Source organism: Pleurodeles waltl, chromosome 3_1 (genome assembly GCF_031143425.1).
Source record: "Pleurodeles waltl isolate 20211129_DDA chromosome 3_1, aPleWal1.hap1.20221129, whole genome shotgun sequence".
Taxonomy (NCBI): domain Eukaryota; kingdom Metazoa; phylum Chordata; class Amphibia; order Caudata; family Salamandridae; genus Pleurodeles; species Pleurodeles waltl.
The window spans coordinates 1,980,165,491-1,980,192,777 of NC_090440.1; the positions used below are offsets into that span (position 1 = coordinate 1,980,165,491).

The 27,287-nt window shown below is 44.6% G+C and overlaps 1 protein-coding gene across 1 annotated transcript in view; it reads left to right on the top strand.

Moving 5' to 3' along the window:
- The window catches only part of VPS53 (VPS53 subunit of GARP complex), a 693,920-nt gene that overhangs the window by 473,480 nt on the left and 193,153 nt on the right, over positions 1-27,287 (top strand). The window contains exon 14 of the mRNA XM_069226380.1: positions 13,583-13,825. Within this exon, the coding sequence (XP_069082481.1) occupies positions 13,583-13,825 (243 nt within the window). The remainder of the gene's footprint in view (positions 1-13,582; positions 13,826-27,287) is intronic.

The window sequence follows — 27,287 nt, forward strand, 5'->3', positions numbered from 1 at the left end:
CTGATCTCTTATCAGTTGACTTACGAAACAAAATTAATACACTTTGTTTAAAACCTTAAAGGCTGTAATATAGGTATTCACAGACAAACGTTTAACAAGATTGTTGGCTCCAGAGGAGTCTGTGAAGTATCACATTCTTGTGTCCTTCACAAACAGCTCCATTTGTTCGAATGCAGTCTGGCACTCATCTAACTCATTTCCCTCCTCCTCTTGCATATATTCCAGTAAGTTATCAAATACTTACCAACATTCAGTACTCAAAAAATAATTCATAATCTTTTCCTCTCGGGTTAGAATTTTAATCCTTCCATCTCAAGTGGTCACCCATGTTCTCTGCTTAATTTGCAGTTTACCTTTATCTTGTAAAACTAATGGTGATGCTGTGACTTTCTGCAATATTGTTCACTAGCTATCAACCTGGCTCAAGTTGTTTATTATTAATGGAATAATTCATATATCCATTAGTACACATTTACTTTGCATAGAGTTACATTTTCCCACTCTTAAATGACTTGTATGCATAAAGTGGCCTTGAAATGTTAAACAGTTGTTTCCTCCTTTGGATTCACACTCTGTAATGTCAGGTGTGTATACCACTGTGACACAGCTCTTCAGGAGACAAATCCAGACAGTATTTACTTGACTACATTAGATGTGCACATCACCATGACACACTCTTAATTACAGCTGTTAGCAATGCTCAGTTCAGCATCCCAGTGACTTAAAATGCCAGCTGTTAAATTCTTAATGAAAGATGTTGAACCTATCAAAATGGCTGCTGCTAATGAAAAATGTCAAACTTATCAAAATGGCTGCAGCACATTACACATCAAATTCAACCCTTGTAGTTAATATCCCATTATTGGTTTTGAATATCCTGATTACTGGTATGATGGTACCTCTCTACTTGGAAAACACTGCAATCTACCACTGATCAGTGTACCATCCTTGTTGCCAGCTAGTTAATACCCGGAGACTATTTCTTTAGGTAAGCAGGAAGAAATTTAATTTGGCAACTCCTATCAAAGCCTTAGTCCATCTGTCCAAAATTGAACCTACAGACTATTAGAAACTAGGGTACCTGTGAACATGGTGGAATGCAGGATGCAATAGTGTGCAAGTGCTTACTGCCTTGCATCTGGATCCACCATTGACAGGATTGTTGTTGATGGGTCTCTCATTGATGGGACCAATCCATTCTGCAGTCATTATCAGAAACTTTAGTGTCATTGGTGAAGCTTCGTCTGTGGGGAAGGTCGTCTGTGTCTTCAGTGGTGTAGTCTTTGATGTCAGTGGTGTCATTCGTGGAATAGTCATTGATGGAGGTGTCAAAGACAAGACCTTCTGTGTCTTGGGTTGCCTGACAGCTGATAGGGAGGCATTTTCAATGCCGATTAATTTCTTCCGGATTGCTTTGCATTCTGGTGAAGGCAATGTGATTCAGGGAGATTTAAAAATAATATTTTTTATGCATTGTAGATGGAGGCTTGTAGTAGGTAGAAGCTAATTCATCTGCCAAGGAAGTATTTTTAAGTGCCTTAGAAGATTTCAAATTTGTATATGCCTTATTTTCCTCTTTTGGAAGGGCATACTGAAGAGACTGATCCCCAGATGATGGTAATTCTTGGCTTTACACTGAGGAGCCTACTGTCAAGCCCATTCCCAAAACTATTCCAAATCCAGGGTTAGCTGAGGCAATGACATTCAAAACCCCCAAGGAAAGGATATTTAGGGTAGATGTAAAGTTTAGAAAAAAATAGGCAGACTTATCTGTCTTCAGTATCTGCAAAGCTTGGGAAATCCATTTTCTCACGACATGTTAGAATTCTGCAGTGAGATGACTTCGAGGAGGGATTGAAGCATGTGACACTATGAATGATCCTGTGCTGGAGGACCGGGCCCAGACAGTTTAGGGATGGGGTCAGGGGAAGTTGTAGGACTATGTCTTTACTGCCCTGTTGATAGCATTCTTGTGACCCGAGGGAAGGATCTATATATTTGCAGAGAACTGCCCCATTATACCTAAGGCTTTGTTCTAAACTCTGCAAGAATAGCAATTTTGGACTCAAACAGGACTATGCATTGGAATTTAAATATCTGATAGAGATTTCTAGTTGCAGATTCCTTATCTCAGAATTTCGTATGCGCCGTCAAGTGCCGTTGGTCGACTTCATGTCCATCGTTGGCATTGTGGTCGCTGTCGAATTTATAGGCGCCACCCCGGTGCGCTGACGTAATTTATTTTCTTTCCATGCCAGCCTGCTTGCAGATCCAGAGAAGAGCTACCCTCAGTTGCATTTTGACGTACTTTTTGTCAATGTTTTTTTTTACCTACGCGATGAGTCGATATGTTTTCCCGCAAGACCGGATTTATGTGCTTGTGGTGCCTGGAGCGCGACCACGACCTGAAGTTGTGCTCCGAGTGCCGGGCCATGAACCTGAAGACTTTGAGGGAGCGGTACCTAAAGCTCATGGCAGCCCGCCGCTCTGTTCCACGTCACTTCTGGTCCGGTTCAAGAGGAAGGTCACAAGATCGCTCACGGAGCCATCACCACTCATCCTTGTCCCATTACAAATTGTCGGGACATTTGGGTCACAAGAAGAAGTTGGAGAAGAACAAATGTTCCTCAACTGTGATGCAGGAGGAGCGTCAACGCTCTAGGCCTCTGTCCTCAGAGCCTACTTCTGTGCTGGCTCTGTGCCTCCTCGCGTTTCTGGGAGCCGGAGCCACCCCTGCCCAACTCGAGGCCATGGTCCTCATTTTTGGGCAGTCCGACCCTCCTGTGACTCCTTTGGGCCCAGTGGGGTGGAAGGGGGACCCCTCGGGTTCCGCACTGGAGGCTTCGGCATCGACTCCAGAGGGCACCCCAGGATCTGTTACCGGATCTGTGCTGGTGCCAGACGTGCCATTGCGACTTTCCCCGGCACCGATGAAGTTCGATCCCATACTGATTCCCGACTCCGACCAGGAGCCGGAAGGACATCTCTTGACTCTGATTCAGTCTTCAACAGGGACTTTGATCCCCAGTTTGGATCCTAACCCTTATGCCTAGAGGTACAGGTATGGTAAGAGTATAGAGGGGTCAATGGACCCTTTAGAATTCCAGCTTGAAGATCCTGAAATGGACTGGGCTCAGGAATTGGGTGAAGCCAGTGGTCTTGATACCTCTCCTGATGCTGGCATGCTTTCTCTCTCTACCGTGGCTACAGAGGAGGGAGTCTCTTATTCAGTGGTGGTGAGAAGAGCGGCTGGGGTTCTGGGCTTCGGTGGCTGTCAGGACTAACCTTCTGACTGAGGTGCTTCAGCCCGGAGCTTCTATGTCTGAACCCCTTTTGCCCTTCAGTGAAGCCCTCACTAGTGTCCTGCTGGTGACGTGGTCTAAACCCAGCACAGGGGCTCCTGTCAACAGGACAGTTGTCAAGAGGACAGTCGCCTGCGCCTAACGGCCTTAAATTTCTGACCCAACACACCGCCCCTGAGAGTTTGGTCATCCAGGCTTCTTCCTCTTTTGGCACATTCCCATCCGCACCCCCAGATAGGGAGTCAAAAGGACAGGACCAACTTGGGAAGAAGTTCTCTTCCTTCAGTCTGGTGTTGTGGTCCGTGAGCACTGCATACCTTTTGGGCTGCTATTCCCATATTTAATGGGATACGGTCATGCAGGTGCTGCCACAGGTCCCAGAGGAGACCCGAGCCATTCTCTCCCAAGTTGTTGCTGACAAGAGAGATGCAGTCAAGTTCACGATTCGTTGTGGGCTGGACACGACTGACTCACTAGGCAGATCAGTTGTGTCGACAGTAGCATTCAGGTGCCACGCTTGGTCGAGGACGTCTGGCTTTTCAGGGGGATGTCCACCAATGGCTTATGGACATGCCCTTCGATGGCACCCATCTCTTCGGAAACAAAGCGGACTCAGCGCTCAAGCTCTTTAAGGAGACCTGGGCTACGGCCCAGTCCCTTGGCTGTGCAGTTTCTTCTCACCGCCCTTAGTCTGCTTTTTGCCCCTTCGTGTCCGTGGCTACAGAAGGGGCGCCCAACTGCATCCATTTCCCTCCAGCCACTGAGCTGTGTGTGCTGCCCAGCATCTGCGTGGCCGCTTGATCCAGCGTCCCTGTGGATCAGGGAGCCAGGAGTTGGCCCAGTCCACAACCCCTCCGTGCTGCAGCCTCCAAACCTTCCTAGTCTGTCCCTCCATCATGGACTAGTTGGAGGAAAGATTCACCATCACCTGCCTCATTGGGAATCCATCACTACGGACAAGTGGGTTTTTCATATCATCCAAAGGGGCTACTCCCTCCGCTTTGAGACTACCCCTCCGGCCATTCCACAAACCTACGAACGGATGATGGAGGATCACTTGGCACTTCTCTGTGAGGAAGTTATGGCTCTCTTGGCCAAGGTATCCATATAGAGGATCTCGGTGCCTGAAGTAGGTTGGAGTTATTCCGCTGCTTTCTGGTGCCCAAAAAGAACAAGGTCCTCTGCCCTATCCTAGACCTCCGGTAAGAAAGGAAAAGTTCAACATGCTCACTCTGGCTCAGGTCCTATCTGCCCTGGAGACTGGATGGTAGCGTTGGACTTGCAGGACTCCTGCTTTCACATTCCTGTCCTGCCTGCCCACAGACATTACTTGCGGTTCATGGTAGGTCATGAGCATTTACAATTCACCGTGCTCCTCTTTGAACTTACCAGCGCCCCTCAGTTGTTCACCAAATTGATGGCGGTTGCAGCTCATCTGCCCAGGTTAGGGGTTTTGGTCTTCCCCTACCTCGACGACGGGCTGTTGAAGGCGGGTTCGCCCCAAGCTGTCTTTTCCCACCTCCAGGCTACGGTGAACCTCCTGCATTCACTAGGGTTCACTATAAACATGCCAAAGTCACAACTGACTCCCTCTCAGATGCTCCCTTTCATCAGAGCCGGTCTGGACACAGTGCAGTTTGGGCCTTTCCTCCAAAGCGGCGAGTACAGGATATTCAGGCTATGATACCGATGTTTCAGCCTCGGTCCGGGGTTTTGGTGAAAATGACTCTGCGGTTGCTGGGCCTCATGGCCCCCTGCATCTTGCTAGTCACACATGGCATGGCAAATGTGGGCTCTGCAGTGGGACCGTCATGGCCCAGATCTTGGCGGGAACTGCGCAAGATCTGCAGTGGTGGCTTTCAAACTGCGATTGGGTCAAAGGCAGATCCCTTCCCCTTCTCCAACCAGATCTGACAGTGGTGACAGATGCGTCACTCCTGGGATGGGGCAGCTGCATGTGGGAGGTGTAAACAGAGGTGCCTGGTCACCGATGGAGTCCGGGCTCCCCATCATTCTACTGGAGCTCAGGATGATCAGGCTTGCATTGAAAGCATTCCTTCCCTCTCTGAAAGGGAAAGTGGTGCAGGTGTTCACGGACAACACCACCGCCATGTGGTACTGCAACAAACAAGGCAAGGTGGGGGTTGTGGACCCTTTGTAAGGAGGCTCTGCGCCTTTCAAGGTGGCTGTAACACCAGGGCATATCCCTGGTGGTTCAACATCTGGGGGGCTCTCTGAACGCAAGAGCAGACAAACTCAGCCGTCAATGCATGGTCATTTATGAATGGTGTCTCCATCCGGAGGTGGCACAAGGTCTCTTTCAGCAATGGGGAGAGCCTTGGTTAGATCTGTTTGCCTCGCTGAGAACGCGCAATGTCAGCTGTTTTGTGCGTTGTAGTTTCCAAGGTGGCACTCACTCATCAATGCTTTTCGTCTCGAGTGGAACTCAGGCCTCCTATACGCCTTTCTGCCAGTACCACTTCTGCCTAGAGTTCTCAAGAAGATCAAGAACGACCGGGCACAAGTAATTATTTTGGCTCCAGACTGGACACGAAAAGTAGGGTATCCCGAGCTTCTGAGTATGGCCATCAATCGTCCACTCAGACTGCCTGTTCAGGAGGATTTTCTGTAGCAGCAGGGCAAGGTTCTCCACCCGAACCTGTCCAGTCTCTGCCTACTTGCGTGGAAATTGAGCAAAGGCAGTTGACAGCTTTCGACCTTCCGCCTGAAGTCTGTAATCTTATCTTGGCAGTTAGACGTCCCTCTGCCAAAATGGTATACACCTGTCGTTGGAACAGATTTGTGGCATGATGTACCAACAAGTTTGTTGAACCCCTTTCTGCACCTCTGACTGAGGTTCTTTTGTTTGTACCCTCTCTCTTTCCCAGCAGGGCTCTGCTTTGGGCACCCGTAAAGGTTATTTGACTGCCATCTCTGCCTTCCTCAGACTACCAGATCAACCCTCCTTTTTTAAATCTCCTGTTGTTGGGTGATTCCTCAAGGGTCTTAACAATATGTCTCTGCCTACCCCGTTCATAATGCCCCAGTGGGATTTGAACTTGGTACTCACTTTCCTCATTTGTGCTCCTTTTTTTTCTTCATAATTGTCATCTGCATCTTCTCCCTTTAAAAACAGCCTTTCGTGTAGCCATCACCTCTGCACGTAGAGTGAGTGAGTTGCAAGCTCTTTCTTTGAAAACATTCTTCATCTCTGTCCATCCTGACAGAGGTGCTTCGTACCAAGGCCTCCTTCTTACCTAAAGTGTTCACGCCCTTCCATATTGTCCAATCCGCCACATTGCCTACCTTTTACGCACTCCCACATCCTTCTTGTGAAGAGGAGAAACTCCACCGTCTGGATCCAGAAAGAGCGTTGGCATCCTACCTTAATTGTACCAAAGACGTCTGGTGTACAATCAACTCTTTGTTGGTTATGTGGGTGCGGTGCAGAAAAGAACCATCTCTGAATGGGTTGTTCTCTGCATAAAAATGTGCTTCGCTTTGGCAAAGAAGCAACCCCCTTAGGGTTTGCCTGCTCACTCTACCAGAGCAGCTGCTGCATCCACTGCGTTAGCACACAGAGTTCCAGTCCTGGATGTAGGAAGTTGGCTCTGTATATACTATACCAAAGTAAGGTATAGTGTGCACAGAGTCCAGTGGATCCCCTGAGGCTTTACAGAGGCTAAAGTAGGTAATACTAATGCTCTTTTGTGGTAGTGTGGTCGAGCAGTTAGGCTTATCAGAGGGTAGTGCTAAGCATTTGTTGTACACACACAGTCAAGAAATGAGGCACACACTCAGTGACTAACACCAGGCCAATGTTTTATCTATCAAAAAGTATACTTTGTTACTTTACTTATAGAATCAAAATAATCTTTATTGCAGGTAAGTACAGTTTTAAGTATGTATCACTTTAACCTATCAAGTGCACTTTGTATATAATTCACAGGTAAAACAGTTTACAGGGAAGTAAGACTTTTCAGTAAAAGTAGACACAGTGCAATTTCTCATAGGAAGCAATGCAGTCCTAGGCAGGAAAAGTAACAACACAATTTGCTGGTAAGTACTTGAGTTACGACCACAGCCTGCGGGGCTTAAAGTGTCCATAGGGCAAAGCTTAGGAAGACACCAAGGGTGCACCACCAGCAACACAGGGGCGTTTGTGTGCAGAGGTCAAAGTTGGTGTTGGGCATCCAATAGAATCCTATTGAGACTGAGGGCACTTAGAATGAAACAGCTTGCAGGTAAGTATCCGTGACTTCAGGGCACAGACCTGGGGATTTAGATCAGCACCGGGGGGCCCACAGGTCAGCACCAAACACACACCCTCAGCAGCACTGGGGCGGCCGGGTGCAGGGTACAAACACTACGTTGGGTGCCCAATGCTTTTCAGTGGGGGAAACCCAGGGGTCACCAAGATGCTACAGGCTTGGTCCAGGGAGTTGACTGAAGAAAACAGCTGCTGGACAGGTAAGTAGTGAGTCAACTGGACGCTGCTAGGCAGTCGGTTGAGTTCCCCAAGCTGCTTGTGCAGGGGTACCTTTAAGCGTCGGGAAATCTTCACCGGATCCGGTCAGGGGGATCCTCTGGATTTAGGCTGCAGGGTGAGTCGTCGTCGTGTAGCAGGATTCTTGAGGCTGCAGAAAGGCCGGTAGGGCTGAGGCCAAGTCAGCTGTCGTCAGGAGTCTTCTCTGCTGCTACAGCTCTTCAGTCCTTCTTCTTTTCAGGTCACCAGGAATCTGAAGAGCAAGGTTCAGGGGTGCCCCTAAATACCTGATTTAGGGGCGTTACATGGGTCAGAGGGCAGTAGCCAATGGCTACTGTCCCTGAGGGCGGCTGCACCCTTCCTGTGCCCACTCCCTTTGGGGAGGGGGGCACAATCCTATTCCTTTTGGCTAATATCCTCCAAAGCAAGATGGAGGATTCTGCCAGGAGGGGTTCACCTGAGCTCTGGGCACCCTCGGGTGGTCCTAGCTGGGGTGGGCACACCTCCTGGTGTTGTAAATTTTCCCCCCATGGGGTCAGAAACGTGTCTGTTAGTGGCAGGCTGGCACACACTGGTCAGTCTTACATGAGAGGGTTGGGTGAAATACAGGGGGCATCTTTAAGATGTTCTCTGTGTGCATTTTTCAATAAATCCATCATTGGCATCAGTGTGGGTTTATTGGGCTTAGAGGTTTGGTACCAGACTTCCCAGTCTTCAGTGAAGCCACCATGGAGCTGTGGAGTTTGTAATGACCAACTCCCTGCCCATGTACTCAATATGACTACACTGCACTAACAATGTCTAAGAATGGACTTGGACACTGTAGTTGCATATTGCTCATGCAGCTTTGCCCTCACCTGTTGTATAGTACACCATGACTTAGGGCTGTAAGGCCTGCTAGACAGGTAACTTACCTATGCCATAGGCAGTGGTTTGTGGGCATGGCAAACTGAGAGGGATGCTATGTCAACTTTACCTTTCTCTTCCCACCAATACACACAAGCTGCAATGGCAGTGTGCATATGCTTGGTGAGGTGTCCCTTAGGGTGGCATAATACATGCTGCAGCCCTTAGAGACCCTCTGTGGCCACTGGGCCCTTGGTACCACTGGTACCTTTGACAAGGGACTTAGCTGTGTGCCAGGGGTGTACCAACTGTGGAAGCAATGGTACAGTTTAGGGAAAGAACACAGGTGCTGGGGCCTAGTTAGCAGGATCTCAGCACACACAGTCAAGTTAGCATCAGATGTCCGGCAAAAAGTGCAGGGGTTACCATGCCAAAAGGTGCACTTTCCTACACTGGACATCTGCCAGGCAGCAACAGTGGTGTTCCTCTACACATTCACTAAACACTACTACCTGGACAGTCAGGTCCGCAGGGATGGTTACTTTAGCCGTTCGGCCCTGCAAGGCTTCTTAGTATGATCTTGGTTCGCAGACCCACCTCCGGGGGCGGTATTGTTTGGATATCTATTCTAAGGTAAGGAATCTGCAACTAGAAGTCTGTATCAGATGAACAAGTTACTTATCTTCAGTAACTAATTATCTGGTAGAGACATATTCTAGTTGCAGATTCTTTACCGACCCTCCCATCCTCCCCACTCCCTAGTTCTGGTGCACCTGTCCCAGTGTTATTCCTGGCTCCGCACTCCTGGCGTGGAAAGTCATGAAAACAAACTGACATAGCACGCTGGGGTGGCTCCTGTATATGACCGCGACATCATCACAACGACCATGACGCCGACGGACGCGGAGTTGACCCATGCCACTTTACTGGGCGCAAGGGTACTGCTCAAAGAAAAATCTCCGGATCCAATCGGACGCCTGGAGAAATCCAAGGTAAGGAATCTGCAACTAGAACATGTCTGTACCAGATAATTTGTTACCGAAGGTAAGTAACTTGTTCTTCAAGTTGTTTTTAATCAGCACACTTTCCTCTGCACAAACTTCGGCAAGAATTTGTGTAGGATAAAAGCGCAATATTCCATGGTGCACATAATGGTACTGAGTAACGAATTCAGTATTACCACGTTATCAGTCATTCTAGTTATGGAACTAAGAATTGGTAAGTAATAACATAAACAGTAAATACTGGACACTGCAATATCTTTATTCACCTGGACGGGTGTTAACACCCAACTGTCTTCTAATTCAGAATTAGGTCTATATACTTCTTAATCTAAGTTTAGTTCTTTTGAATCCTCCTCATTGTGGTAAAGATGGCATAGCCGGAGAGCATGCTTTGGGTGTTGCCGTACTGAGTTGGCAGCTTTTTTAGATAATTCGACCCCCAACGTGAAAACATTAACCATAAGGCTTTAAAGAACTGAATTTGCTCCACAGGATGACAGTGAAGGAGCTTGAGAATTAGGAGTATAAAATGCTTATTGAGGTTCAGTTGTGCCCTTGGTACCTTTTGTATTTTTTTGTGGGCTTTTTTGAATTTGGGATCTGGGTATGCATATATGGCAGTGTGGCAATACGCCAGTCTCCTTTCACAGTAGAAGAGATCTCATATGTTCAGTCAGATTGTCGCAATTCAATAGTATCTTTAAATGAGTAAGTTCTCGGTGTAGTAGTATTTTTAATTGAGTAAGTTGGGTTGATAATATATTTAATTGAGCAAGTTGGGTTGATAGTTCTTGTGTGGTAGTATCTTTAAATGAGTAAGTTGGGTTGCTAGTTCTCGGTGTAGTAGTATCCTTTATTGAGTGGGTTGGGTTGCTAGTTCTCGGTGTAGTAGTATCCTTTATTGAGTGGGTTGGGTTGATAGTTTTTGGTGTAGTAGTATCGTTAATTGAGTAAGTTGGGTTGCTAGTTCTCAGTGTAGTAGTATCCTTTATTGAGTGGGCTGGGTTGATAGTTCTCGTGTGGTAGTATCTTTAATTGAGTAAGCTGGGTTGATAGTTCTCGGTGTAGTAGTATCTTTGAGTAAGCTGGGTTGCTAGTTCTCGGTGTAGTAGTATCTTTAATTGAGTTGTGTTGCTAGTTCTCGGCGTTGTACAGCACCCTTGACAGTGAGGCGACTGCAGGCCTCGTGGTACCTCTCGTAAGCCTTTTCTGAGGCAGGACCAGGGAGGCTTGCTTTCCTTCGCTCACTGATTGTTGCTGGCAGCTTGCTTTCCTTGGTATGAGGAAAGAAGGGCTGAGTCTTCCTGTTGGAATCCTCTTCATCGGAGAGGATGTTTGTGTAGCTGCTGGATTCTTATCCCTGCCTCCTTTGAGCCAGGATAAGGGAATGCAGAAAAAACATGTGAAACCAAAAGAATGCCCGTAGTAAAAATAGACACATACCGCAATGAATGAGAGGTGTCTCCGTGAAAAGTAGGAATTTAGAAGGCTGAAGGAGCCCTATAAACTCTGCTTTCTGTGTCGTGTGCTCCTTTTTTCAAGCGTGAGCTTCGTTCCAAAGACTTCACACATTGAGGACTGAGGCGGTGACTCGTTTAACACTAAATGAAATGAGTTCACCAGATGCGCGCTGCCACGTGGTCTGTTCCACCGCCGCGAGTTTTGTTGGGAAGGTTTTGGGTGTGAGAAAGACGGTTCAAAGCTCGTCTCCATTTTATTTTATTTTCGGTATGTGTGTTGGGGGGTGGGCACGCTGTGACAATAAACAGTCCCTGGAAGCCAGAGGAAGTCAGGAACTGGAAGCAAGATAGTGAAAGTGTGAAGGGATTTTAATGAGTATAAAGACAGGGCAGTCAGAAAAAGATAAGATACGCCACGAGGAAAATGTATATTTGATACCTCCTACTGCCTGTACCCAGGTAAAGAAGCGCATTCTCACCCAATTCAATGCATCCCACTCTTTTGACTAGTTTCCCCAAAACCCATTGTAGCCCCCGAAATTGGTTCAGTGCTCTGCAGCACGCGTTGTCTATGGGGCACAAAGGGGATGAGCACAGCGCCCCTGTGCTGGGGTCCCTCCGAAGCCAGGGCTCTATACAAGACTGCTTGCATCACATGAGGACCTACACACGTCCACTCCCCGCTCCCTGGCGGGCAGACTCCAGCTTTTAGGGGATCCTGGACCATCGCGAAACGCCGAAGCACTGCTGCTAGATCCACGACCTTTAAAAGGAGCTTCTCATGACACAGCCCTTCTCTTGTACCGCGAACTAGAATTGGGAACTCAGTGCCTCCAAACCTGTGCACTACCGCCTCGCCGGTGACCTTCAAATCGGAACTGAAAGCCCCTCCATCTTCAGTGATGCTACAGCTAAGACTTTACTGCCGATTCCGCTGCGTTCACTCGCCTCTTAGCACAGAACTGCACTATCAGCACTTCAGCAGGTGCTTACAAATATTTACCTGCTCTTTATATCTACTGTATAATATTTCCTTTTTCTATGATGATTTCCGTTTGGCAATTCTAGAGCTTGTGTAACTATCTATATTTAGTTATATTTGGTCATTTGTAAACCCTCTGTACCTATCCATGTAACGACCTATGTCTACTGTAAAGCGCTCTGGCACCTTTGGGTAATGTTCGCGCTACATGAACATACAAAAATAAATAAATCCTCTTGTACCGCAAGTTTGTGAAAGCAAGACAGAGTGGTCAATTCGTAAGCTTGTTAGAACGGGGGGTGGCACGGACTCCTGTGAGTACCACATTCCACAGCTTCTGTCTGAAAGATGCTTTGCCGGTATGCTCAGTGTCACTATGCCACAGTGCTGGCGAGAGGGGAAGTCAGGGTCCACGACGCGGGGGGCAGCAAGCACACCCGATCCCTGCCAATCTAGCCTGCACTGGCAGGTGTGTGTGTGTGTGTGTGTGTGTGCGTGCGTGCGTGCGTCCGTCCATCCGTCAGAAAAAAGACAGAAAGGGTCAGGCAGTGGCCTCTTTAGCTCTCTCTATTTTAGTCGCGTCCTTGATTTGTAGATATGTTTAATTGAAGTTCCTTGTGCTCCTATTACTTTGTGTCACTGTTGTGCCTACCAGAGACTTTGTTATGCGACAAAACAGTCTCCATCTCAGGAAGCCTCTTAATGTGCAGTAATGTTCCTTTCTGAACACAGGCATTATTCAGGATGCGTTAACAGAAGCAAAGATTGTAATTAAGTCTAGCTATGCAAAAAATAAATATTTCTACCACAAATTAACCCTCAATGTTAAAGACATTGTTCTGAAGAGCTGCAAAAAAAGTTCTCCCTTTCATTGTTCAAACAGGTGTTGAAAATCTGCGTTGTGGCCTGACTTTTACATTCAGTACTGGCTTCAGCACCTGGCGCTGTGATGTCACAACTCAACTATAATACGTTATTACAGGAGAGTAGTCTCATTTTATTACTAAAGGAGACAATTTGTCATAACTAGACTGTACTAGGAAAATAGGGAAAAATGGGTTTTCATGTATTTTATACACATTTACAAATAGATAGACTAAGCCTTGAGGTATACTGTATATTGTGGTGATCTGTGAACCGATGAAAGGTTACTACTGAAGAACTGTGGAGCACAAGTGTTTAAATGTCAAGTACTTCAGCTCCTTCTGAGCTGTGAGATACAATTAACATTGCAATGTTTAACTCTACGTGGATTTCTACCAGATCACCGAACATGGTAAAAGAGAACAGCTGTTAGATTTATCACACCTCTTTGCATATATATCAAGCATGTAAGTGCAATTGACATGACTGTATGCAAAGTGTAGGCCATTGCTTTTGATGCTGAGATGCTAATCAAAGTACCAAGCAGTCCTTTTTTGGGAGTGGCATAACGTAAAGTGTTGTTTAAATGTAAATGGAGACTGTTTTGTGTTCTCACGTGTTATGTTTGTTTCCCCTAGGAATCTTGGTGAGCTCATTGATAGATTCATTGCTGATTTCAAGTCTCAGGGCCCCCCCAGATCTAATACGGATGAAGGTGGAGCCGTCCTACCAAGCTGCGCCGACCTCTTCGTGTACTACAAGAAGTGCATGGTGCAGTGCTCGCAGCTCAGCACTGGGGAGCCCATGATCGCCCTCACCACCATCTTTCAGAAGTACCTGCGTGAATACGCCTGGAAAATACTCTCTGGAAACCTGCCCAAGTGAGTCCTGACAGAAAATTGATAATAGCTGCTCCCAGAGCAAGACAATGGGAAGGGTTCTAACTAACACATATAAAGCAATGATAACTCGCCACGGTTGGCACCTGAAGCTATAAATCTGAAGTACAGAGAAGGGGTACAATTTGGCATCTTCCAGGAGCATTCTAGCACTGAACCACCCTCAAGCACCATGGTGGGGTAGGAGCTTGATTAAGCTCCATACTTTTCTTCTGTGCCGCACTTTGTCAGTTTTAAATCTGCAGAGTAGGTACCATCATATTGTGGAATCCAGTGCTATGTGCAGGAGGTGTGGGTGTGTGTTCATGGACCAGTGGCCATCAGTGGCGGTACAGAGGATCTACAATGCCAGTTTTGTTTATGTGCTGATAATATGTATGTATTGCTAGACTTCAGCAAGTAAAAACGATCGTAATGCGCAGGAGGTGAAAAGTGATGTTCATTGCACTTAGATGCAAAATAATGCATGTAAAGTTATAGAGACTATTCTAATCAATTGCGCAGCTGATGCACTGGCACCAGAGTCCAATGGTGGAACCGGACTACAGTGAATTTAGAGGTCGCCCACTCGGGGTACCCTAAACAAAAGCCTGCCTGGGGCCCAGCTCTGTATTTACTCTTCCAAGATGGTTGGGCAGGGTCTGGTGGAATAGTGGAATAGTGGAAAAGGGCAAAATGGGGAAGAGAGAGGAAAAAAAAGAGGGTAAAAGAATGAAGAGGAAAAAGTGATGGAGTGAGAGAATATAATAATGATGAGAGAGAAAGGATACAAGGACAAGCTGATGGAAATAAGGAGCAATTAGAGAATGACAGGGAGGAAGGAATTGAGAGAATAGAAGGCTGGAGATACGGAAGACCGAAGGAAAGACAAGTAGAATGTAGAGACCCGTTAGCGGGTGTGTGGCGATGATTCGTGCAGCAGTTGCAGTGACTTCGGGGTCAGTGGAGGTGCGTGGTCCGCTGCACTCCAGTTAGGTGTCTATTTCAGTACCTAAGGTCAGGGAGCTCGGCAAGATTCTTAACTGACATTGACAGACCCTTTCCGTTTGACCCTGACACACTGGTGCAACGGTTATGTTTAAAAAATAAAATAAAATATTGGAAGTATGTCTAAATGTGTCAGCCATGTTCTTGAAATAAAATATTTACATAAAAAATAATAAGCTCCCGCTTATCACATTAAACGTAATGGTTGCTTCAATGAAGCAGGTGTATTTCTAACCTATATGGAAACCCTTTTGAGTTAAAAAAAAAAAAAAGAAATCTAAAAACAAAACCATAAAGAAGGGAACGGAGAAAAAAAATGAAAGGAAAATAAGGGTCCGCAAGCCCTCACTCTGAAATACGCTTCTTTTTAGGCAGATGTGCTCAAGTAATGTGGTAAAAGGCCATCACTCGGGGGGTGAGTGAGCCAGCACCTGAAATGGCCCATTGGCCCATGCTGTAGGCTGTGGTTGAGTGAAACGAATTAATACGGCCAAAGCACCTCTGTGTATGTACATATTTATGATTTTTTGATTCATGCCTTTTTTTATTAGATGAAGCTACCTTGATAGCCAAAGACCTCTCCAGGACTGATGTAAAAAAGTGAATACTGTGGACAGGGGGATGGGGCCGCAGTGGATTACTGCAGAGTAGTAGAGGACCGGGGCAGGGCTGTAGCATTTAACAGGTGCGTCAGAAAGTGTAGCCGCATCCAGCATACAGAGTGCCAGTTATTAGGAGCGGATCAGGAGCAATAAAGTAATCGTGAAGGCTGCCCAGAAATAGTGACCATAACGTGCATGGTATAAGTCTCACTTTCTACAAGGAAAGTCTAAGGAATATAAATAAATATACAAAGGATGGCTGTGATGGACGTTCCCATTCCTAAATGGTGTAAGGAAATACAATTTTAGCAGTAGAGTACTTTTAGAACTGGAGAACACTTTATGGGAGGAAGGAGATCTCAAGAGTAACATATTCTCTCACTAGGGGGCTATGAGTAGTCAGCAGAAGGGGCAGACTGGGTGTAGTGTTCATGATCTGACATTATATCGGGCTAGTAAAAGTTTCAACAGTTCACAATTATGAAAGAAAAAAAAAATATATATATATATGTGTATATATATATATATATATCACACACACATATACATTGCATAATGGTGGTAGCCAGTTTATAGTTAGCATCAACTTTTTCCATAGACAAGAGCGTTTTTTGTTTTGCCAATAACTGGTGCCGTTTGACGAACCTTAACAAAATTTTCAAAACTAATATGACAGTCAGTCCAGCTTCCGTGTTGAGAATTTCAGGGTGATTCCTCAAGCGGGGGCCAAGACAAGGGGGTGGACCCCAAACACTTTTTCCCCATTTTAAGCCTATGGCATTTTAAAAAAAATTGAACACAACTACAGCCCGCACCGCTGAATGGATTGACTCCAAATTTGGCAGGATGCTAGATCTTAGTCCAGAAAGTGTGGTTTTTACAATTTTGTGTTAATCTGTTCACTAGTTGTTGAGTTATTTAAGGTTTACAAATACAGATATTAAGGGACGCTGATCCTCCACGGATCCACTCGCGGACGATCCGCGGGTCACAGGGGAAAGCAAGGTCCTGATTGCCTGACGGTAACCTGAAAGGAAAGTTGTGAGTGTCATTTTGTATCTCACATTGGCCCAAGGGAGCTAAAACAAGAGGGTAAAAACATAAGAGGTCACGATACATGATAGGACACATGAAGGGGTCCTTTGGGGACGCCCCATTTGCAAAAAATGTCCTTTTTCTTTTTTTTGGGCCGATCCGCGGACCCACCACCAGGCTCAGCGTGGCCCTCCAGTGTAAACTCGTGAAGGATACGCTGATCCGAAAAAATGTCCCCCCCAAAAATACACCCGCTGCATCCAACCCCACACTGCACACAGCCGAGCACAGTGCAGGTTTGGGCGCATACGGGAGGGTTGGCCACAGGGCCTCTGCACCCAAGGGCTCAACGGTGTTTATATTAACGTGTGGGTTAAAAAAACAAAGGTTATAGGGACGCTACAGTAAGGTTGACCTTTTACCTGTACAATCCCATAGCCTTTCAGCAGTTATAGTTATACGTATTGAAGAAACTATAACTCGTGCCAGAAAGTAACTTTAGTTATAGTTTCTTAACATAAGTATAACTATAACTGCTGAATTTCTATGGTTTTGTATTGCTAAAATGTCAACCTAACTATAAGTCCCTGTAACCTTTAGTTTTTTAAGTGAATAATTTAGTACTTAGTATTATTATGATATATTATATATATTATTATTATAATTTATATTATTATATATATTAAACAAGTATATATTATAAATTAGCATATATAATTATAGATTTCACTCTGTGGAACCAGATGAGTTCTGTGTACAAAACAGCTTAATTTTGCTTGGTAACCCGAAAGTATATATACACAAACATAATATATATATGTATATATATATATATATATATATATATATATATATATATATATATATATATTTATTACCTACTGGGAGTCGCCAGTAGGTACTTATAGTTAGGACCATGTTTCCAAAGAAAAAGCATTTTTTTGACTTGCGTGTACCATTTGCCGAATCTTCACAAAATTTTCCCCAAAAGTTGTGCTGGTGATTCTTGTTGCGCATAGAAAGTTTTGGGATGATCCGTCAAGCGGGGGCAGAGATAACGAGGTGGGTCGCAAAAAACATGTTTCCCATGTTAATTACCACAGTTTAGTTTAGTTTATACATTTTTATAAAGCGCATAGCTACCCTAGGGCATCCCAGCGCTAAAGGTACAGAGAAATCCAAGACACATGAAAAGACACAACTAATGACTAAAAAGAATGGTTTTCAGTTTCTTCCTAAAAAAGGATTCAGAAGGTTCATAGCGAAGCTCAGAAGGTAAGTCATTCCAAAGATGGGCAGCCTTCATAGTAAAGGAGTTTCCACCCCATGCTCTATAGACACAGGGTATATGAATCTGCTGGGCTAAAGAAGATCTAAGGTGTCTTCGAGGGGCGTGAATATAAATGTGTTTTCTAAAAAAAGAAGGTCCTTTGTTATGTAAGGCTCTGTGAGTGATGCACATGGATTTAAAATGTATGTGATGTTTGACCGGCAGCCAGTGGAGAGCCACAAGAGCCGGCTTGGCAGATAAATGTCTCGGGCAGTCCGTAAGGAGCCTAGCTGCAGCGTTCTGAACAATCTGCAGCTTCCTTATCACGTATTCTGGGGAGCTGAGGTAGAGGGAATTCCCATAGTCCAGGCGGGAAAGAATTAATGCCTGGACCAGGATCCTTCTGGACAAAGGAGGGAGAAGATTGAGAATCTTCCTAAGTGATCTGATAATGCCAAAACTAACCGAGGAGATCACAGGAGTTTTGAACACGACCACAGTCCGTACCGTTAGATGGAATTACACTAAATTTGGCATAAAGGTAGCTTTTGGTACACAGATTTCGCTTTTTGTTATTTGGTGTAAATCCTTTCAGAAATGTAAAAGAAATGAAAGGAAAACCAAACATATATCTACGGCCATAGATCCATCGCAGCGTTTTGGCAATTATCGCAACAAATTCACAGATATGCGCGCCAACAGGAATGCTGTGATTGGCTGGCCGCAACCTGACCAGAAAGTTGCAGCCACCATATTAGGTAATAGGACACAGTTCCCAGGGCTGAAAAATAAAATGCAAAGTGGCATTCGGGGTCAGGCCAGAGGTACCCTGACCCGCGATTTGTGATATAGGTGTCTTTGAGGGTGAAATTATTACTTTAAAATGATTTTGTTTTCACAACACGCATTATTCACAAATACGTCACGGCTCTCGGTGCGGCTGCTCCCCCTGTGTAATGTTGCTACGAATAAGCAAATATTGGTGGAATAAAAAAAAAAAAAAACATTTACAGACTCATTCATAAACAACTTCATTCACTTATAGTAGCACTCAGACACTCATGCAGTTATTGACGGAGCCACTCAGGCACACACACCCCACAGACACTCACTCACGCACCCACTCACGCACCCACTCACGCACCCACTCACGCACCCACTCAGACACCCACTCAGACACCCACTCAGACCATTACGCACCCACTAACAGACCCACTCAAATACTGATGCACCCACTCATACACCCACTCAGACCCTTATGCACCCACTAACAGACCCACTCAAACACTGATGCACCCACTCACAGACCCACGCAGACACTGTCAGACCCACTCAGACCCACTCAGACCATCACACATCCACTCACAGACCCACTCAGACTGTCACACATCCACTCACAGACCCACTCAGACTCTTATGCACCCACTCACAGACCCACTCAGACATTCACTCACAAACCCTCTCAGATGCTAGCACACACACTCACAGACCCACTCAGACCATCACACATTCACTCAGACCCTCACCCACCCACTCACAAACCCACTGAGGCACACATGCACCCACTCACTGCCCCATTCAGACTCTCACAAACCCTCTCACGAACCCTCTCAGGCCATCACACATCCACTCACAGAACCACTCAGACCCTCACGCTCCTACTCTCACGCTCAGGCAGACACTCTCACTCCCAGAGACACCCTCTCACACCTATTTTCACACCCAGAGAGACAGACCCTTCAGCCATGCATGGCGAGGGTTGGGTGGTTCTAGGGGGTTGGCTGCAGGCCAGGCCTTGTTGCCAACCTCTGCCATGTATGGCTGATAGCCGTATGCGGTGCAGGGTTAGGTGGTTATAGAGTGTTGGTTGCAGGGCTTGGCTACTGGCCATGCCCTGCAGCCAACCCCCAACGCATACAGCCCTTTGGTGGTTGGAATTACAGAGAGTAATTAAAATGACTTTACGTTAAAAACTATAGAAATTCACTGAAAAGAACAAAGGTTACAGAGATGTTATAGTTAGTAAATAGAATTTAAAGCATCATATTAATTCACTTTAAAAAAAACTAAGGTTACAGGGACGTTATAGTTAGGTTCTGAAATTACTCGTAAAAAACCTTAGAAATTCAGCATAGTTAGTTATTTCAAGTAACTATAACTTACGCACTAAGGTAACTTTAACTTGCCCCTTCGCCATACACTGCTAATTACCCTAGATATTACAGCAATCAAGACAACTTTTAGAACATTATTAAAAATATCAGTGAAGCATTAGCAATCAAATAAATGAAGACAAACTGTGCATGGCGGGGGCACGAGTATATATTATAAATTTAGTATTATTATATATATATCATATTATATATGATAAACGAATATATATATATATTATAAAATAGCATATATATATATTTATAGATTTCACTCTGTGGAACTAGATGAGTTCTGTGTAGAAAATAGCTTAATTGTGCTTGGTAATCTGAAAGTCCACACTGCCTTATTTCACTGCATCAGGTCAAGCACAAAGGGGTAATTTACTTTTTAGCGGACAGGCCTCCACTCTGGCATGTAGTCTTTGGCAAAAGTGCTCCTGCTGCGATGGCGAGAGCACTTTTGGCAAAATATTATTCCTGGGCAACTGCCATGTAATGAAGGCCTGCCCAATATTATTTGTGCTCTACAGAAACCAACCCTCAGAGTTGGGTTTGTTTGTTCATAAAAAAAAAAAGAAATGGTACAATATGCAGGCATTTTGCACGAGGGACAGATCAGATTTTTACTTGCACACTTTGGAGTAGGAGCAGTGATCTCCATATAACTTCTGAGCACAAGCGGTACACAGACCTGTCTATATCTCATACATGTTTTGCACCCATTTCTCGGTGTCTCCAAAACTCTAATAATAATGAATACGGGCTCCCACAGATTCCCTATATGCAAATTATTCCAAGAATTTTGATAGTTTCCTCCATCATTGCATATAACAACAGAAACCTCAGCTCTGGGAAAATGTTATCTGAGGACGCCACATGCATTTTAAAGATCAGTTAATAGGCTGATGGTTGTTTCAGTAGTTGAGAGCCAATTGCCTGCTTCACTGTTGTCATCCTCAACCCTTGATATTTTCAAATTGTAATACACTGACCGAGAGTGGTTGTTTCTCAGTACAAGTGATCAAGTGATTCTTGTTTTGAAATGTTTAAAATCTGATGAAATTCTGATTATTTTAGTTACCTAGAACTACCTTTTCTGGGCACTGCTGATTCAAAGGTCCGCCATCCGCTTAAGTACTAACTTTGAAGGTGATCAGGAACAAATTGATGCTGGCCTGATGGTGTTACAAATGGAGGAAGCACAGGAGTGGTTGAAATGGAAACACTGGGCTGAATACCTTAAAGTGAACATAACTGGTACCAGGGTTAAAGCTGCCTGCTTCACAGTAGGACTTGAGGTTATGGTTGGAGCAGAGGGACCCATGGTGACATAAAGAAGGGAGAGGGGAGGTTGTGATTAAATATAGCCAGCACAGAATTCTAAAGTCTATCCATCTGTGCCAAAGAGACTCATGCAGGAAAAGAAATCATAACTGTGCCAGGGAAGATTGAATTAAGGGTGCTTCAGAAGCTAAACCAATGTTTCTTAATTTCTCTGTGGACATCTTGTGCTTTTCCTGCTTAATGAGAAGAAGAAATGAAATGTGTTGTTTGTCTCGCCAGTGAGATTTGAGAGAAACACCCCTGAAGTCTGCAGATTTCAAAGGGGTCTCAGATGCCTCCGTCAGGAGAGGCATGGGTTAATTTTGCTTCCTGTACCCTGTATGTCTTAAGGTATTTTACCACGCATATATAATTGGACAACACACTGTGCCAGAGATCCACACACCAGCAACAGTACTTGTCAGGATCTGTCACTGAGACTTGAAGCCCCAATACTTCAAGGATGATCTGATGTTTTGAGTTGTTGCTGAGAACGGCCTAAAAAAGTTTTTTTAAAAAACTTGGCAGCTCCACACCTCGCATTCTGAGAGGCTCAGAAAAAAGAAACTGATCTCATCAGCTGCCAGGGTGCCTCAGAAATGCTTCCATCCTCCCTTTGTGCTCTCACCCAATTCAACAAATTACATCATATAGCACATTCTAGCTCCAGTGACTTGATAATGCTGGAAATGTTTCGTGGATCTAGTCTGGCGCCTTGAAAGGAGGCTCCTAGAAGTCTATGCCATTGCCACATCCATCAGGCAGAATAATACCAAATGTAAGTAACTTGTTCTACTTCACCATGGAATCTCTGTAAATTCATAACAGATAAAACTTGATTTCAAAAGTAAACAAAAATGCTTCCAATAACCAACATTTGTTGTCTTTGTTTTTTTTTTTTACCAATCAATCAGCCAATTCTAAACATGACCATATATTTTACTGAAAACACTACTGCGTTTTAACATTTATGAAAGAAGAACCGAGCAGGAAATTGTGATTTAATACAAATATTATGAGAGAGTATAATTAGACCTTGCCCATTTCTGAATCTTGGAAAATGCGCTGTCCCATCATTCCCAGAAGGGAGTTGGTTAGGCAGTTCATTGTTTCCACCTAGTGAGAAAAAGAAGAAAAACATTTCTGCTTTTTCTAAAGGTTCTATTGCCTAAAAACACTAATCCTATTGGGGCTTTTTGGTTTCAGTCAATAGCTTAAGGCATGCTTCAGCGCTGAAGAAGACTGAGTTTTCAAAGTTAACTGTAGGTGTGTCCCGAGACTCAAGATGTCCCATCTTTTGGCAAGAGCTTGTCAACCATCTGCTTAAAATACCTGGAAGCCAATCATTTCATCATCACTATCTCCAGAACCTCATCCACCTCTACTGTTGATGGCCTTGCCATTCCAGCTTCCAAACATCATCAGCTTCACAGCTGCCTTCCATTCCTATGTAATTTCATGTCGTCAAGGCCCTAGTAATTCCTGTTCAGGGTCCCAATGTTCAGCCTTCTTTACAACCAATACCATGTCTTCAGTTGCCAAGGGAAGAGATGCCGCCTTCAGAAAGGCATTCTTCATCTGGAGCAGAAAAATCTTCAGGCCACTGTCTCAATCATTGTGATGATCCGTGTAGAGAAGAGACCCAACAAATGCATTCCCACCAGTACTATAACAGTGGCTTACTAGTTCAAAGAGAGAAGTCTCCCCCACATACAAATCTCAGTATCTGATTCTTTGATTGTCTTACTACTTTCTGTCCTATACTTCCAGGTTAATTTCCTTCCTTCGAGTATTGCTCCTGTTGACAATCTAGTTGCATTTCATGAGGTTTTGAATAGAGCTGTAAGGCAGTTAAACATTCAGATTGTAACATCTGTTCATATGTCCGTGGTCTTTGAGATGATGCAGGATAAACAGCTGACAGGACGTAAACTGCTTCTAATATCTGGTGTTCATGATCAAAAAATGGACACCTTGAATTTTGTTTCTCTCCAACCTGTGAAAAGACATCTGGAAAAAGGTAAAACCTGCAGATTATTATCCTAAAATACTTAAAAATAATTCTCCTCCAAAGACAAATTAAAGTATAAGCGACTTAAGGCAGTCTTCTGTGCAAGGAGGGTAGGATATCCTTAGGTAAAGGGCTTGTCCGACATCTGCAAGTGTCATTGCAGCTTTGAGTTTTACAGTGCGTTTATGTCTCTACAGTAGTGCTGCATTCCATGAACTAATTCATGGAGTGTCTTCTGGAAGCGAAGAGGGAAGATTTTCAGGCGATCAAGAAGTCAATGATCACATCTAACAGTATAACTGGAATGGTGAGGAATTTAGCTAACTCTCCCTGCGACAGACTAGTGCCATGATCTTTCTTTGCAAAGTACATTGCCCGGTAACATTTTTCCTTCTCTGCCAGCACAAACCCAACAGAAGATGTTTAACTTGTTTTTCAATGTCTCCACTCTTTTGATCATTATGCCCATGGGGAGCTCCAAAAGTGAAGAGACCTTAAAATGTGAGCATTTGTAGAACAGAAAATAATTTCCAAGAGTGTAGTTCAAGGCTTATGTCAAGGGAAATCAGTGTTCTCAAGAACCAAGCAGGGAAAACAGCTTCAAGAGCAGCAGTGCTAACAACAGCCTTATTAGCACACAATTTTTTCTGGTGCAGAGGCCCATCAGCACCTGCAGGAAGAGATCCTGCAAACAGCTCCATCATTCTGACACCCCTGAGCAGCACCCCGATGTGAAGGATTATTTCCAGTCTTCTCTTAGGCTGACAAAAAGTTAAATGTGACATGTGGATGCTATACATTGTACAGAATGGGTCCAAAAGCATCATCTTGAGCACCCCTCTGACGATTCCATGAAAGAGATAAAATCACTGTCTGGATCAAGAGACAATGGTTTTGCTGTAGTAGAGCTATAGTTACAAAAGAGAGAATCTGCTTTAATTTTTGATGAAGAGGTATGGTTCATAGCAAGAGTTTTGTCAGATTTTTAGATTTGAAAAGAGAAATGTGACCGATGATGCCGCTCCAATAGTATTTGCCACCACTCCAGCAAAGAAAGTAAATTTGTGCACTAAACTGCAGGATGCGTACTTTTATGGCCCAGCTTGTGCAGATATCAGGGATTTTCTTGGTTTCATAGTGTAAAGAAACGCTGTTGGTACAGAATTCCTTCTTTTGCTTTCTTTGCAGCAAAGTGACGTTTTTGCACCCTTACCTTGAAGACTGGCTTATCAAAGCGTACCTTGTTTCTGTTACATGGCTACATCTGTTTTCCCTATTATAGTACAGGTGACTGTCATTACTGCTTAAAGTAAGTTATTTTAGGCAAAATGTTTCGATTCCAGTGACTAAAGATTACCTATTGGCTTACAAAAAACATTACCTGGAGTTGGTAAACACTTGCTCTGTGGATGCGGAAACTTAATTTTGAATACTTTTCTCTCTGAATTTGTAGTCCCAGGTTCAATGTTGTGCATAAAATGTATCTGCAAAATCTTACTTGGAAAGTTGATTTTCTAGTAGCTATAACTGACCACATTGGTAAGTGAGCAAGGTACTGTAAACGGTTCCCCATCCGAATAAATGCCCACTAAGACAGCGGCCTTCTTTTTGTCCTAAGGACAATTATGATTTTCAAATTAACCAAACCATTTACTCACCTACCTATTTCCTAAATCCACCTACTCCGATGGAAAGGGCACTGCACACATTGGATGTAAAGTGACACTTACATCGTCAGTTACCGAAGCGTGTCGCGGCTGCAGGTGAGCGCAGTGATCTTTGCGCTCGGTGCTCCTTAAGGGACCTGCTTCACTGATGGAGAACTGCAGGCTCCAGGGCTCTAAGGAGCTGGTGCAGCTCTCTCTCGCTCGGCTGGTATTGAGCACCTTTTTATACCGTTAGAATGTTAAATCGGAGTTTTGTTTTCAGTCAGAAATACTATTATGTTGGAAATTGGCTGATTAGTTTACTAAAAGAAGGAGCATCTTGCCTAACTGGGCATACCTTTAGTTCTGCTTCATTATGAAAATTGCTTATAAACAGAGCGTTTTGTGATCCAGCATGTGGGCGGAAATATATATGTATATTTTTTTTAATTCAGAGAGATTACTTATGGTGAGCTACGATTTCAAGTAACTTTTCCATTTTGTTTCTAAATAAAAAAGCAGTGTTAAAGAATATTAGCATGTCTGTAATAAGATCTGCAGATAGGAAATGAATGTAGGATATGTCTGCCGCTCACACATGCTAATGTTAAACAGGGCGTTAAAAAAAGCAGCCCAATTGCAGCCTTTTTGCACATCAGCACATTTATCCTAATCTACAACAATAGCCTGGGCAAAATCACACCACAGCAAGTAGAAACTGCAAAATGAACCGCGTTCATCATCGACAGCTTTTGCTTTAGTACCAACAGCAGAAAGAAATCTCAGACACCTGGCATCAACTATTGCCCATTCGCAGAAAGAAAATGACCCCCAAAGTGGGCTTCAAAACCACATGGACTGTGCTTCCACCCCATCTGGCTCCTTCTAAGAGCCTAAGACACGTGTGCCTGTCTACCTGGGTCTAAAAAATGATGCCACTTCATCCCCACACTGACAGAACCGCATTGGCCCCCTTGCAGCCTGCATCATGTTCAGGGTGGTTTGTGTCATCTACAAGGCAGGACAAACCACATTACCTTTCTGCACGGCTGCAAGTATCGCCGTCTCGAGAGATTTGTGCAGCACACCAAGCTGTGACAGTGCCGTGGTGGAACTCAAGAGGCTGAAGAAAGACCAGAATGTGAGTCATCTGAAGCCACGCACTCAGGATCTGCGATAACATGCTGTCACAGATCAGAAGCCCCTCAAGAAACATCTCATTCCCCGGTGTTAAAGCCCCACCTGGCTTCTCTCGTCTTCGCGCAGACACAAAGAGAATCCTTTTACCCCCTCACTTCTCCCTTCACCAGATGCATCATCTGTTTGCTCTTCTCTGTGCAGTGCTCCGTTTCTTGGAACTAGGTTTGTGCTAAACGAGTCGCAATACATACAATTCAGACACCCCTTGAGAGATAGATCAGCGAAGATGTAAAATCTGTAACAAACGATGGGAATGCCCTGGCGGACTATGGACGGATGATCGTATGGGGGGGGAATGGAGACACCTTCTGGGTATGGGATGACGTTGTTGCTCTGCACTTCTGCTTTACTCCACAGAGGCCTTCTGTTTCCTGCCCAAGATAAACACAGTCCTCTTTATTCCTTTCATATTTGGAAGGTGTGGAAGCTGTAACAAGCAGAACATCTGCTTCCAGAAGTCTGCTCTTTCCTTGGTATCCTCTGCTGTAAGGAGTGCTTCAGTGGGAGGCCTGGGTGGTAGAGTCTTTTCTGTCTGATTGTTCCATACTTTGCTTGTGTAATCATGTTTATGCTCTGAAACTCTTGCCGGGACTGCCCTTCTAATAGTGGTGAAATCAGTGATTAGTTTGTAAAAGCATAAGTGACGGGCCAAATGTTTTGTTCTGAGCTATTGGGCATCAGGGTGCTGAATACCAAGGCTGCGTGGTCACGATTCCCCCGATGCCTCTTTAATCCACCACCAGGCAATCCCTTTCGTTTTATCTCAGTTTTGCAGTTTCCTCTTCAGCTCTGTTTTCCACCTTTGTGACTGTTTTTCCATCGTTCTTCCTCCTTCTTTCCCCCTTTTGTGTTTTTGTCTCTCGTGGTTTCGATCAGTCTTTTGAGGAAAAAATAAGTGCTGGACCCCAAAAAACAAGAGTACAGGTGGTACCGATCTGCAACCACCGGCTCAAACTAAGCACTGGGTGAATTATACCACGTTTTAATGTTTCTGACCAAAGAAACATTTCATAAGTATGACAAATGCATCTGAGTTTGCATAATTCTGAAAAACCTGGTGCCATTTTTTCTTTTCCTTGGCTCTGAGGTGGGTCCTGTTAAAAAATCCTGTTCTCTCTTTGTTAGATCTGGACAGTAACACGTTAATATCTGGCTACTGAAACAAGTGTATTTTATTTTCCTATAGAAGTCTATGCCTTTTCATTCTCTGACCATTC